The sequence below is a fragment of the Gouania willdenowi genome, chromosome 22 (genome assembly GCF_900634775.1).
Source record: "Gouania willdenowi chromosome 22, fGouWil2.1, whole genome shotgun sequence".
In the NCBI taxonomy this organism is placed as follows: Eukaryota; Metazoa; Chordata; class Actinopteri; order Blenniiformes; family Gobiesocidae; genus Gouania; species Gouania willdenowi.
Genome location: NC_041065.1, coordinates 15703386 through 15718341, shown reverse-complemented (window position 1 = coordinate 15718341; position 14956 = coordinate 15703386). Strand labels below are relative to the sequence as shown.

The 14956-nt window shown below is 37.5% G+C and overlaps 2 protein-coding genes across 2 annotated transcripts in view; one reads left to right on the top strand and one right to left on the bottom strand.

The window, feature by feature from the left end:
- The window catches only part of syne2b (spectrin repeat containing, nuclear envelope 2b), a 68597-nt gene extending 65129 nt beyond the window's left edge, over window positions 1–3468 (bottom strand). The window contains exon 1 of the mRNA XM_028438126.1: window positions 3368–3468. The gene's annotated coding sequence lies outside the window, so the exon portion shown is untranslated. The remainder of the gene's footprint in view (window positions 1–3367) is intronic.
- A 3813-nt stretch (window positions 3469–7281) lies between these two features.
- Window positions 7282–14385, top strand: gphb5 (glycoprotein hormone subunit beta 5). The gene is made up of 3 exons (XM_028438125.1): window positions 7282–7310; window positions 12842–13061; window positions 14194–14385. Exons 1-3 carry the CDS (start codon window positions 7282–7284, stop codon window positions 14383–14385), a joined length of 441 nt encoding a protein of 146 aa, XP_028293926.1.
- The last annotated feature ends 571 nt before the right edge of the window (window positions 14386–14956 follow it).

The following is a 14956-nucleotide window of genomic DNA, read 5'->3' as shown; positions in this document are numbered from 1 at the left end:
AAAAAAAAAAAAGAAAAGAGACTGATATTAAAAAAGAAAACAGTTTAAAATTATAAGTTTGAGAGGAACTACGAGCAATAAAATATTTGTGTATGAGGCGGCATCTAGTGGCTTTAATAGATGATGTTTGTGTGTGTGTGTGTGTGTGGTAACTTAGGCTGAACACCTAACCGAGTCAGGAGTAGGTTATGAAGTGGATAAGATCTGAGCGAGCACCAAAGACTGACCAATCAGTTCTCTTGGAAAACTACCTGCCCAAGAAAAGGTGTGACATTCTGTGAACACGTTGCTGCACAATCTGATGTGACGCTGACAGGAGAGAGAAAATGTAGGCATCAATGCAATCCTTTCATTTACCTAATGACATCCTATAGGAAAGATATAGGTTTTTATCTAATGGACTGACCTACATTAGCCAGCTGATAAAGCATGAGTGCATTGGGCGCTCCCAAACTGATAAATTCAATCATCCATTCATGTATTCTGTGGTAACGCAGAGAGCCTCTGTTCTGGAAGATAATACAGGCTGTATAAAATAAAAATATTGTTCATCTTATGATGTAGGGTGAGCTGTATGAATGCAGCATCAGAGCCGCAGACAAGGTCTGTGCCTTAGTAAAATGAAACAGATCGGTGTCCGTTTTCTCCGATTAATATTATATACAGTAATCTCACTAATTTAAGCATCAACAGTTATCAATTCCTGCATTCCTTCATTCCTGCTTTTATTACAGTGTTGTTTTTGGTCTGAATTACTGATTTTAATTCTTTATATTTTTAAAGAATTATTCTTCAATTGCGACATAAGTCTGCACTGTTTCTCTGTTTGTGATTGGTCTAACGCTGCAGTCTCCACCCCTTCCACTGGAGTGTGCACGTTGCCAGGCTCAGATCTCCTGTCTTAAGTGAAGGTGTTTATATCCAGCTTCATAGGACAGGGGCTCTTTGACGGAGAACGAGATATCCCCGAATATACTTACCAAGCTTTATAGGACAGGCCCTATATTTTATTTTAGGAAAGCAAAGATTCCCTGTGGATGGGAAAACTCTTCAAATTTCCTCCTCCCTCAGTACGGAAGACATCATCAATATGACAGTATTTGGAAGTAATATGAGTCGACCGCTGCACAGATTGTCAGAAAAAGCCCTAAAAGATGTGGAGGAGATGTTTTCATTTCGACAACAACAGTTGCATGTCAAATGTGTCTTTATTAATTATTTGGTTTTATTTTTCGTTTTTTCACTTTAACAGGAACAGATCTATTTTTTTTATCCATCTGTAAGCAAGGGCGGGAACTGATTTATCCATTATATGTCTGTAACAAAGAACATTTTTTTTATTTTTTGTTATCGGCCATCAAGGATAAAAAAAAAATGGTAATCAAATAGTTTGTAATGGTGCATCACTAGTCTAATACTGAGACAAAACCTGCACATGTAAACTGACTCTAATGGAAACTTTGTCAGTTCTTCCCTTTTACAACAACTTCTGTAGATCCCCAGCATCTGACTGGGCTCATAAATCAGTCAGAGCTGCTGAATCTGTACACACGGCTTTCAAAGTCAGACACAGACGGTGAAATACATACACTGCTTCAAAAACACACACTACGACATGTTACTGAAATCACAACACAGCTGAACCTGAGCGAGACTTAGAAAGATCTACAGCAAAAGACAAAAACACAGAAAGCCCAAACAGAAATACACCAAAGTCACACCAAAAAAATTGAAAGCGACCAACGAAATAAAGATAAATACTTCCAAAACGTGAAAAAAATGACAATTAAACACAACATTAATCTAAAAAGACACAAAACACATTCCAAGTACAAAATTGACTTTGCAAACAACAATAACAATAACAACACAAAATCGACAACACAACTAAACATTTATTTATTCTTTTTTCTCTAAAAATGCCAAATAAAGGTCAAAAAAATGCAAATGAGTTTGATTTAAATAACACATAAAACAAGCCAAAATTACACAAAACAAACAAAATCATGAAAGAAAATGACTCTAAAAACACAATATACACATGAAAGCTCCAGCACGGAGACGACCCATTTGCCAGTTAAATAACCTGGTAGTTAGCATTAGCAGTTGGTACGTCTTAGGACTAGACTAGAGAAACATTAACATTGGTCTCTAGAATTTGGTTTCCAAATGTCAGGGCCTCAATTTTAACATTAGCCTTTAACATCATTTCACTGAGATGTGTTTGTTTTCTACTCAGTGCCAATGAAGGTCTTCATTGAATGTTTTTCATGTTGACTATTATTTCAAACACTATGCACTGTTAACAGCCAATCATTTAATCTATTGTCGAGGAATAATTTCTGACACGTACAAAGACAGCTGGAGGTGAATGGAGCATGTGTACGTATTACGCACGTCCTTCAACCAGCAATGCAACAAGTGACTCGAGTGAACAGTCAGATGACTGTTTGTGTTTATATCGGATTTGGAGCGGCAACGCCGCACACACTGCTGTTGTGAATCCTTCAGGAGCCAAAAATAGTAGCAGGGACCGTGTCCAGAGTGAAAGGAGTCCTTGAAAGTGACCGATGGTTGTTGTTATACAGCAGAACAGAAGGTTTCACAGGAGAGACGCACATTAATTATCAGCAAATAATGGCAAATTGATCTCTGATTCATCATAGGAAATGTTAACTCATAAGAAGTAGACACAATAATAACCCTAAACCCTGCTTAGACTGGGTTGCTACATGCTAAGCTAACCCAAACATGTGGGAATGGTCACTTTTATGGAATTCCTTCACAATCTCATAGGATGAAAGCACCATCTGCAATACGTGGAATGCAAATATTCATCTTCAAGTTTCCTAACTGGAAGAACACTATAGAAACGCCTACGTTTGGAAGGACTATGAAACAGCTGCTGCACAGACTGTCGGAAAACATTGAACAAGACCTGTTTGCACGGAGGCGCACCGTTTCGTATTAGGACAAATTAAGTTGGCTGTGTTCTTCATGTTTTGGTTATCTTAAATCTGCCTAGCCTGTGACATCATCCCCAAACCTGAACTATCGACTGTGACAAGCTGAGAAAGTCCTAAGATAAACAAAACAGTACATTTGTAACACAAGTACTCCCAGAGGAAGGAAAGCAGCTCCAAGTTTCCTCATCCCTCACCTCAGAAGACGCCACAGTGGCGACAGTGTTTAGAAGAAAGATGAACCAGCTGCTGCACAGAATGCCTTAAGAGTCCATGCATCACTATTTCACAACTTTGTGAGTGACAGAGGAGGAGGAGAGCAGGACCAAATCATTGCTGAAAGCTGAAACACTGAATAAAGCATGCAACAGCTACTGAAGATGAGGAAGTTTCCTCAGACTCACTAGCAGCAGCAGCAGCAGGAGGTGCAGGTTCAGGTGGTGGTGGTTGGAGGTCTGTGAGATCCTCCACAGGGAGCAGCTCCGTCCAAAGGTGCAGATCTGTGATGGGACGGGGGTAAAGCTGAAACCTGAGCGGCAGCTTCACTGTGGACGCTTCGCACTGACATCGGAGAACATGCATACCAGGGACACTAAAGATAGACACACACATACACACACACACACGTGTACACACACACGGATGGGTCAAAGGCCCACTGGCACCCAGTAAATGTGAGACTTTAAATGTCATTTCACTACGCAGCAGCAAAACACCCAAGACTGAAATAAATAATCAATTTCACTTCATACTAAATTAATAAATACTCAATTAACCTAACAGCATAAAAAATAAACCAGTAGAAATAAGTAATTGAAGAAAAAATCTGAAAAACAGAACCACGGATATGATGAAAATTTTAATCCAATTGAATAAAATGTGACAGAAGGCAGAAACACATTAAGCGAAGCTTCATCAGACCCCAGGCAGAGCACCATGATGTTCACCCTCAGGGTTGGGGGGAAGTGGGGGGGGGGTCTCGTCTGACAGTGACTTTGACACTGAGGTCAGAGGTGAGGCTGTCTCAGCAGAGGACAAACTCCGCTCAACAGTTCGTATTTAAAACACACTGAGCTGCTTTTGTCCTCCGACACGTGTCAGATGTGGTCTGTTACAGCAGCTGCCCATGAAAACACTGACAATGAAACATTAAAGGGTACCTGGAGTTACTCAGTCACAGACCTCTAGTGATGTTTTGTGCTTGTTGTGTCTGATGTAGAAATATTCTGCGTGTTTAGGAGTTACTGAGAAAGAGATCGTACCTGCTCAGCATCAGGTGCTGGTCCTCTGAGGTACTGAATGATCATCCAATCAATGAACAGCTTTATATAGAGAACAAATCCTTGGTGATTTAATGGATAGCTCTAATTCAGCCTGATGAGTTCATGCTTTCATAACAGTAAGCCTCCATGCTAGTTCTTATTATGGAGCACCACTTTGAAGGTTGCATTTACTGTACCTCCTGGGAATCACTAGAATGTGATGCTCACTGTTTCTCTCTGGCTACAAAAGACAACCATTCACTCCCATTCATCACAGTTAGACAGGTATATTGTGACCTCACCTACAGAACACTGTTTGCTTACCTGCAGCACATAACAGCTACAACACACCTACTGAACAATGGGTTATGTGTATTTTTGATGTTTTTGTGTGCATTATCATAAATAAACACTAGATGTCAGCAGATCCTGCGTTATATATATTTTTTTTTTTTAAATCTACATTTTATTAACTAGTACAGTGCCCGTCGGAAGTATATATTCATATAGTGGGAGCTTAAGTAGAGTTGTCAGTTATGGACAAATGAGTATGTGTTTGAAGGTTGGATGTACAAAGAGGTGTACATACTCTGTACTCTGTAGTGTTATAAAGGAGTTTATTTGTGGGTGCAAAGTAAAATAGCATGTGCGATTTCCCTGGTTTAATTCTATGGGACAGGCACATGACAAATGTGTTTCTTCTTTTTTTACTCATTTTAATATATACAGTGCCTTGGGAAAGTAAGGCACTGTAAGGCACAGTTTTATATCTTTATGTTTGAAGGCTGAAATGTGGCAAAAGGTTGAAAAGTTCAAGGGGGCCGAATACTTTCGCAAGGCACTGTATGTGTATATATATATATATATATATATAATTTTTTTTTTTTTTGGTGTATTTTTCTGTAATGTATGTTTTTTGGAGTCATTAGGTGTATTTTTGTATCTTTCTGTTGTGTTTTTGTGCATTTTTTGGATAATTATTCTTTTATGTAGCCATTGTAGTGGGATTCTGGAGTCATTTTGTGTCTTTTTGTATAAATATTTAGTTTTGTGTATTTTGTGTATTTTGACTCATTGTTGTCGTTTGGTGTATATTTTTGTAATATATGTTTTTTGGAGTGTGTTTTTGGAGCCTTTTGTATATTTTTGTGTATTTCTATTGTAGTTTTGTGTACTTTTTGTATAAATATTAAGTTTTTTGTTTTATTTTATTAATTTTATTATACTGTAAATACCTTATGAGTGTTTTGAGAGAGAGAGAGAGAGAGAGAGAGAGAGAGTGTGTGTGTGTGTGTGTGTGTGTGTGTCTCTACCTGTCATCCTGGTTACCGTGTGGGACTCTCTCCATCTCCTCCGTGGGGTCTCTTTCACAGATTCACACACGCATCAGCCTTGCGCATGCACATACTCCGTCACAGGTTGTTGAGACTTGAGAGAGAAAAAACCGGACCCGGAAGTACCATGAAAAATAAAGTTTTACAACACCAAATAAGTCTAAAATAATGGACGCACACCGTGGGGCCATGTGGAAGCTGTTAAAAAAGTGTCAGGTGAAACAGACACTGCAATATTGAACTTCTTTTGTGGACTAGAGGAGGGTCTTCTTCTACTGATTATTAGAGGTTGTAAATGAACAGATTGGTGCGCTAGCGCCCCCTCAAACTGAAGTCAAAAGCTGAATAGGTTTCATTTCTGAGTAAACATGAATGTGCCGTCCGGTGTCACGGTCTGAGTTTACCTCCGTACTGAGATTATAACCCTAACCTGACCCTAACTCTAACACAATTTAATAAACAAATAAAACGTGTTCGTTCACTCTGAAAAGAAAAAAATTTAAAAATTCATTTTTTGGTAATGCGCATGGGTGTGCATGCGCATATACAATTTCAGTACGATGTGAACTCAGACCATGACACCAGGCAAAATAAAACACACACACACACACACACACACACACACGCACACACACACACACACACACACACCTTGCTTTTATAGAGAGATACTTCTTGCATCCAACACTGTTAAAGTATTTCACACATTCATATTTTTATTTTAAACACACGTTTATTTGGTTGTGTTATAAAATCTTGACAATAAAATTGACTCTTTACAAATTGAAATGTTCCTCTTAGCAGCCTGTTCACTTGGGTGATGTGCTACACTTATGGACGTTATTAAGAGTTTGTAGAGCTAAGTAGATGCTAATTAATTATAGCAGCTTTCATTTGTATGCCAAAAAATTAGTTATGGTTTAACTCAACCGTCATTGATAGTCATAGCGCCACCTATTGGTAAAAGGAAATCATAGGCATTATGTTTGCACAGAACATTGCAGGAAAGTGTGTGATATAATCCTTACGTCTCAACACTTTAAAATTTCTGCCACTTCCCGACATGCGTGTGGCTGCGAGGGCCCGTTCATCGCTGCTTGCAGTTTTAATTACTAATTATGTTGTCGTTTTTTGTATTTTTTCTTGATTAATACATTTTTGGTGTCTATTTTTTTTATTTTTCTTGTAGTCATGTCTTTTTAGTGTAACTTTGCTGTTTTGTCTGTAAGTAGTTTTTTTTTTTTGTCATTTTGTAATTTGTTTGTGTGTGTTTTAAGTCGTTTAATTTATTTTTGCTGTAGTTTTTGTTTTTTAGTCTTTCTGTGGGTTTTTGGCGTTATTGTTGTTAATCATTATAGTTATGTGATGTAGTATTCTATTTTTCATACACATTTCTCTACATGTTGGGAGTTCACAAGAGTCAAGTGATGACAGGCAGTAATCCTCAGTGAGGAAACACAGGTAGGAATCTTATTCAAGGATTGGGAACAAAAGGGACTAAAACTCTTTCCATAATCAGACAAATGGATGGAAACACAGCAGTGACGTGTTGGAATTCTTGAAGAGAGTGGAGGAGATAAATATACGTTAGCAGACGATCATCAGTTAAATTCACTGTAAACACTGAGACTTCTTACTATACACAACTTTGACTAAGCAACTTTTATCACTGTTTAGTTGTTGTTATCGTTGTTTGGGTTTTTTTTTTTAGCAAAAGCTAAAATGATGCCCCAGAGCACAAACACAAAGAGGTAAGTCAATTAAAAATATAATTTTTATATTTTTAGTTTTGTAATTTTCTGGAGCCCATTTACTGGGTTGGTATTTTTGCTGTTTGTTCTTCTTTAGAATTAGAAATTTAGAATTTTTTTTGTTTTTGTTTTTTGCTGTATTTGTTTCTGTTGTGGATTTTTGAAAAAAAAATATATATATATATATCATAGGTTTTAGTAATTTGTCCTTTCATGTGTTTTTGTTGTCATTTTATGTGTTTTTGAACTTGTTTATTTCTTGTTTATATATATATATAAAGAATGGTATGTATTGGCTTACACCTTCATTACCTGTTAATTTTATTTCTGTATTATTGTTAGTTTTCTGGATGTAGTTTTAGTTGTAACCATACATTCAATCTTGACATAGATAATATCAGTGTTTTGATCATAGTTTATTTTTCATAAGACAAGTTAAACTGGCAACAATAGTAGGCTAAATATACAATCAAAAATTACTGCTTTTAAATCTCACTTGTTATCTTTTACATAATATGTGTAGTTTACAACTTATAGTTATAACAAATACATTTTCATAGACAATAAGTTTAAAATGAGTTTTGCCAAACAATGGAAAAACTAATGTAAAGTAATGGTCACACTAGGTTATTTAGCCTTTTAATAATTAAACAATAGATAGATAAATAATACTAGAACATGGCATGTTATTTAATCAATTAGTCCATACTGGTCATGATAATTTTTCAGCACATTATTGGGACTGCTATTTCAACACACCGGCTTAAATGTTCACACCCGTGAAAGTCATCCTGTTGTACTTGATAAATAAAATGTGCATTTTTGTTTTTATGTGATATTTTCAATATAAAACATCATTGTGATCACAATGAAGAAAAAACGAAATATTATAAACTTAAAGTGGAAGTGGTCTTAAAGTAGTAATAAATCAAAACATTTTAAAACTAAGAAAACTGTAAAAAGCTGTAGCTAACCTGCCTTACAGGTTATGAAGGTCATGAGGTTTACACCAATGGATAGCGTGACATTTTACTTTCATTTAAACTGAAAATAAATAGAAGCAGCTAGGGATGTAACGATTCACTCAACTCCCGATACGATTTGATTCACGATACTGGGTTCACGATACGATTTTCTCACGATTTATTTTACAAAATGGGAATGTTGACAAATGACTGAAAAATATTTCTTTATTTTTTTGGGGAAAATACTATACTATTTTCCTTTTATTTTTCATTGTCAAAAGAATCCCTTGATAAACTATTCAAAATGACGCAATTTAACTAAAAATAAATCTTGAATGAAATAAATAAAGGAATAATACAAATGAAGAAGAAGTCTATTCATTTAAATTCTGGTTCTATAATAAACAATTCAAAACTGCATAATAGTTCTTTTTCTTTTTAAAAGTGCAACTGAAAATGTATTTTGTGCCTTAACAATTGGACTTTTAAAAAAACAAAAAACAAAACAGTCATTTTACTGTATTTACGTCAGATATTTGTTTAGACCAGCAGAGGGCGCTGGTAACCCAGTGGTCGGTTGGCATGCAGTTATTCCACCAGTGAAGAAGAGAAGCTATGCTAGCAGACTGAGTTACTAGAAAAACCTGACTTTTACAGATATTCACGTAATATTACAGATATTCTTTCGGTGCTAAAGGAGTAAAGAATCATTTATGAGCATGTTTAACAGTAAATGGCGGCCAGAAAGAAAATAGTAGCAGATTCCGCCAGTCACGTCTGCTTCTGGAAGGTTCATATATAGCGTCCTCTGCTGGTTAAAAAAAGTACTGCGATTCAATTTTCAGAGCATCGATGTGAATCGTGGTACCTATGAATCGATTTTTAACTGCCTTACGATTAATCGTTACATCCCTAGAAGCAGCACAACATGTCTGCTCATTAAAGCCTCTCAGAATATTAAGCTTTCAAATTAAAAGACTGAAAACTAAATGTCACGAACATAAATATCTGCTTTTCCAACACTGAAAGCAAATTAAATGTTACGATTTAAACAAACTGAAAATTGTGTCATCTGTTAATTTCTAAAATAAATACATATACAGTATATAGACTGGCCCCCTGTGCAGCGTGTCCCGTGTTGGGGAAACGCGTTATAAAGTAACGTGTTACAGTAATGATATGACTTTTTGGGTAATAGAGTAAAGTAATACACTACACTTAAATTATTGGTCACAAAAATATTTAACTATACTAAAGCAATGCGCTTTCCAGCATTACCCATATTTTCCGGTGTGTATAGAATGCTATTATGGCCGACCGATTATAACAGATAGACACTTCAGTACCACTTAGGCGATGACTAGTAACTCATTCACTGCCAGCCATTTTCAGAGCAGCCAACCCCATATAGCCAGGCGTTTTAGACGATTTTCACTGATCTTTCATGACCCACAGAATATTTTGTAATATGACAATCTGAAATCTGAAACCAGATACTGAAAGATTAGACTCTACTTTCATCAGAATAGTTTTTTTTTTGTTCTTCCATAATCAGCTGTTGAATAGAGGCAAGTTTCACACAAATCGCCAGTTTGTGAGCAAAAAGCTGAGAAAAACACCTTTTTATGAAAAAAAAACCTGTCAGTGACTTTGAAGCACTTTTTATGTATTTATTTATTTATTTTTTTGCTTTCGTGACACCTCAACATTGGTTTCCTTCTATAAAACTACAAAAACAACACTGAGATCAGGCTTTTCATGGCAAAATTGGTATTATTTTGCTATCTGGGTCAGAGTTGAATGATTTGATTTCTGTATTTCGTTCCTCCAAGTCTCTCCCCCATCAGTCTACCCACACGCAACTTCCTCCTCCTCTCGGACATGCCGAGTTTTTTGATCGTTTTCTCTCACCATCGCCATGTCACACGTGATGAGCTCTGCTCTGCTCATCACGGGTGAAGTTGTGCTGCTGCCACCTACATGTCACCAGTTAGTCACTACATCATGGTACAAGCTTGACATTCATGGGAGAGCTTCGTCACACCGTCTCCTAGCAGCCCCAGCTAAAAAACACAATTGATGTCTTTAGACGTCATTCGCAGTCAACGTTACTAAACCAAATGATGTCTTTAGATGTCAATGGCAGTCAATGAGGTAAATAGTCATGTGTAGACCACATGAGAATTTGCAAAAAATGAGAGCACCTTTAACATGTTGCAAGTCTTTATCTTTAAAAAGCTTACTCAAAGTTCAGAGTTGGAATTTTTAATATTGAAAATATTTGACACCAATAGTTTAACTTTTACTGCAAATAAATATCGGCTCCAAATATTGGTGATCGGCCTCCTTGAATACTAATAATCGCCTGCGGTATCGGCCCTGAAAAAACCACACATTATATACTATTTACAAATGTATCGAAAAAATAAATAAAATATTTCAAATCATATCAAGTACATCACATGTTATTTGTAAGGTTGTATTTGTATAATTAACATATAATAAAGGTCTAGTTGTAGTTAGTGTCACTGATGGATGGACGATGGAAGGTTGTTGTTGTTGCAGCCTGTGTGACACAAAGTGTTTACATGGCTCAGCCTCGCTACACTCTGCTCTGAACTGATTAGCACATTAAAACTTGACTCCGTTATCTTTCACACATTACCTGAGTCTGACCGCCATTGTGTAGTCAATAACTCGTTTTGTTTCTTCTCCTGTTCGGTGAGCAGTCAGCAGGCCGTGTCTGTATTCCCGCCCCTCTCCAAGGCAAGCCAAGGCAAATTTATTTGTTTAGCTTATTTCATACGCAAGGCAAGTCAATGTGCTTTACATGATCAAAAAGTGCAACAGAAAACATTCAACACCTTCAAATCAATAACAACATTAAAATTGGCAGCAAAAAACATTTGAAATCATCAGTAAAAACATTTAAAATTATCAACAAACACATTGTATCAACAAAAACATGGCCAAAAAACTCCCTCTCAATCATACGCAGTAGAGAAAAAAAAGTGCCTTTAACTTTGATTTAAAAATGTTCACATTGGATGCTGACTTCAGCTCTGCTGGCAGTTTGTTCCACTTCTTTGCAGCATAACAACTAAAAGCAGCATCACCATGTTTACTGTGAACTCTGGGCTCCACTATCTGACCTGTGTCCATAGATCTGAGAGACCTGCTGGGTTCATTCCTGACAAACATCTCACTGATGTATTCTGGACCAAACCCATTCACAGATTTATACACCAGCAGCAGAACTTTAAAGTCTATTCTGAGGCTGACCTGGAGCAAGTGTAAAGACTTTAAAACTGGAGTAATGTGTTCTGACCTCTTTGTTCTGGTTAAGACCCGAGCTGCAGCGTTCTGAACCAGCTGTAGCTGTTTGATGCTCTTTTGGGGGATTCCTGTCAGAAGACCATTACAATAGTCCAGTCTGCTGGAGATAAAAGCATGGACCAGTTTCTCCTGATCTTTCTGAGTCATTAAACCTTTCACTCTGGAGAAGTTCTTTAAGTGGTAGAAAGCTGTTTTTGTGATAGCTTTGATCTGACTGCTGAATATTTGATCTGAGTCAATCAGAACACCAAGGTTTTTGACTTGGTCTTTAGCTTTTAAAGATCGAGACTCAAGGTACTCACTGACAGCAGTCTTTTCCTTGATACCAAAAACAATCACCTCCATCTTGTCATGGTTTAGTTGAAGGAAGTTTTCACTCATCCAGCAGTTTACTTTTTCTAAGCATTCAGATAGATCTCCGTAGCTCTGATAATCAACGTTACAGTTCTGTAAAATTTTCTCGAGGAAGCATATAAAGGCTGAACAGAAAGGGTCCAAGAACAGAGCCCTGAGGAACCCCACAGGATATTGGTAATCTGTCAGATTCAAAATTTCCAATGCTTACAAAATAACTTTGCTCCTCTAAGTAGGACTTAAACCATTGCATTACTTTTCCATTTAGTCCAACCCACAAAAACGTATGTCAAATGCAGCACTTAGATCCAATAGAATGAGAACAGATTATTTTCCTGAATAAGTGTTCAACATTACATTTATCGATCAATTTGATAAGAGCCGTTTATTTGCTGTGATGAATGAAAGCCTGACTGAAATGTATCAAATATTTTGTTGAAGGTTAAGAATTGACTCAGTTGGTTGAAAACCATCTTGTCAATGATTTTGGCCATGAATGGAAGGTTGCTGATTGGTCTATAGTTAGCCAGTATAGAGGCATCCAGTGTTCTCTTTATTAACATTAGTTTCACAGCAGCTACTTTCAGGGATTTTGGTACGGTGCCTGACTGGAATGAGCAGGTAGTTATCTGACACAAATCAGTGACAATTGACTCTACAACAGTTTTAAAGAAGTTTGAGGGTATTGTGTTTCCTCCACTCAGAGACAGAGACACGCACGTACGTCTGACAAACTAATCAGTGTTCATTTTGACAGGTTATTTTTTTATTTAGTTCTCGTCATAGTCTTTTCACATTTAGTCAAAAGTTATGGACTTTTTCAGTTATAGTCTAATTTAGTCAACTAAATATTTTAAACATATTTCTTTCCCTCAGGCTGCTCGGATGGATATTCCTCTGCATCTCTTTGCGGTTGGATTGCTTCGTCTGTGCATCCTCATCATCCTCATCCTCACCATCACCATCATCGGCTGCAGACCTGCGAAGGTTCACCGGCTGTGCAGTCAGGGAGTTCACTTTCCTGGCCAGGAAGCCTGGATGTGGAGGGCTGCATGTGACCACAGACGCCTGCTGGGGGCGCTGTGAGACCTGGGAGGTGAGAGAGGGAGTCAGAAATACACACAAAAAAAGAAAACCCATAGAAAAATACAAAATAAACACAAATAAAAACAGTAGTAAACAAAAACCATAGTAACGCAGTCTGTGGTGACGGTGGCGCAAATCTGCTCCCAACCAGGTTTAAGCAGCAGGCTTGGCTTAAACTTCAGACGCACTCTCATGGAACCACGTCATCATTTTGAAAGAAGTCATTTAGTGATGCTTTAAAACAGTCACTAAAGTTCTGAATTGTCCCTCCTATCCCCTTTCCTATCCACTTTTCCTTAACCCCATGGATGACATCACAGTGTTAAGGAAATTTGGTGTTAGGAGACTTCCTAAAGGAGTTTTCGTCATGTCTTGTAGGTTGCAATATAAAAATAAAAATAAAAAATGTATATTTGGCTCCAGTGTATCGATAACGTACAGCAAGATCAAATATCGAAATATATCATAGTATCGATATTTTGGCACACCACTAGTAATAATCAACTGTCTTTGTTTTACAACATCTGCATAACATTTATGGTTCGGATCTGGGTTTTAGATGATTTAAAGTTGTTAAAGGCATATTACGTTCCTTTTCAGTTAATGTGAGTTTCGGTAAACTCTCGGATGAACGTGTCCCTTTAAATGTTGTCACTGCAAGAAATTGTGGGGCAGCATTATCTCGTCTCCTTTGGTAAACAAAGCATCAGTGTTTCCGAGGCTAAATGAAGTTATAAAGGAAGCATTGAGCGTCTTTTCCTTATCTTTTAAAAAATGTGAATGCTCCTTATCATGGCAGTCACTTAAACACTTCTTGGGCTTAAGGAAAAGTGGATAGGAAAGGAGATAGGAGGGACTATGCAGACGCAGCCAGTTTTTTGATGGAATATGAAACAGCCACTGAACAGAACGCCAAAAAACAAAGACGATAAAAAGCAACCAGAGACTGCAAACTTGAACCAAAGCCTACATGATGGTACATTAATATTACAGCTGTTTAATTTGAAAGATTAAAAACCTCTCCTCCACGTCTTTCATGGATGTTTCTGACAGTCTTTGCAGCGACCTTTTCAAATTCTTCCAAATGATCTGAAAATTGTTCCACATATTGCAATGTCTCCATGTTGTGTTTTGGTTTCTAGAAGCCTGTCTTGGAGCCGCCCTTCATTGAGTCCCATCAGCGGGTTTGCACCTACAACCAGAGCCGCCTGGTTACTGTAACGCTGCCCGACTGTCAGCAGGACGTGGATCCGACCTACAGCTACCCCGTGGCTCTGCGGTGTGACTGCAGTGTGTGTCTGACCCGAACCACAGAGTGCATCGCCTCCATCTGAACACTGAGATACAGCTGAGGAATTAAAGAACAGATCTCATAGAAAGTTATTATCATAGAAACTGGGTCCATGTTGAAAAATAAAATAAATAAAGAAAATAATGCACCATTACTGATTACAATGTTAACTCAACCCAATTCAAACAATTCGATCCCAGTATGAAGCTAGCATTGATTGTGTAAAGATAACTATTCCTACTTCACAGTTTAAAGAAAAAGAAAAACAGTCTTCTTGACTGTGAGACGGATCGACCTCTGAGAGGCTTTTCAACATGAAGACAAAGTGAAGAAGAGGTTTATGTGTGTGTTATCTTCACCGGCTCCGACAGAAGAGACGCTCAGAGCCCCCGCTGCAATAATCATTCCTGACATCACCACTGGGGGGAACAGGGGGAGGAGAATGAGAAACACTGTAAACCAACACGAGTCCATCACACTCATGCTTGATTTAAAACCAACATGTTTTTTTTATGAATACCCACAATTTGGTGTGCCCACAAACTGGGCACATTTCCTAAAAAATAGCCTGAGTTTGGTTTTTGGTTAGTTTTTAACTTAGCATATCTGGTCCC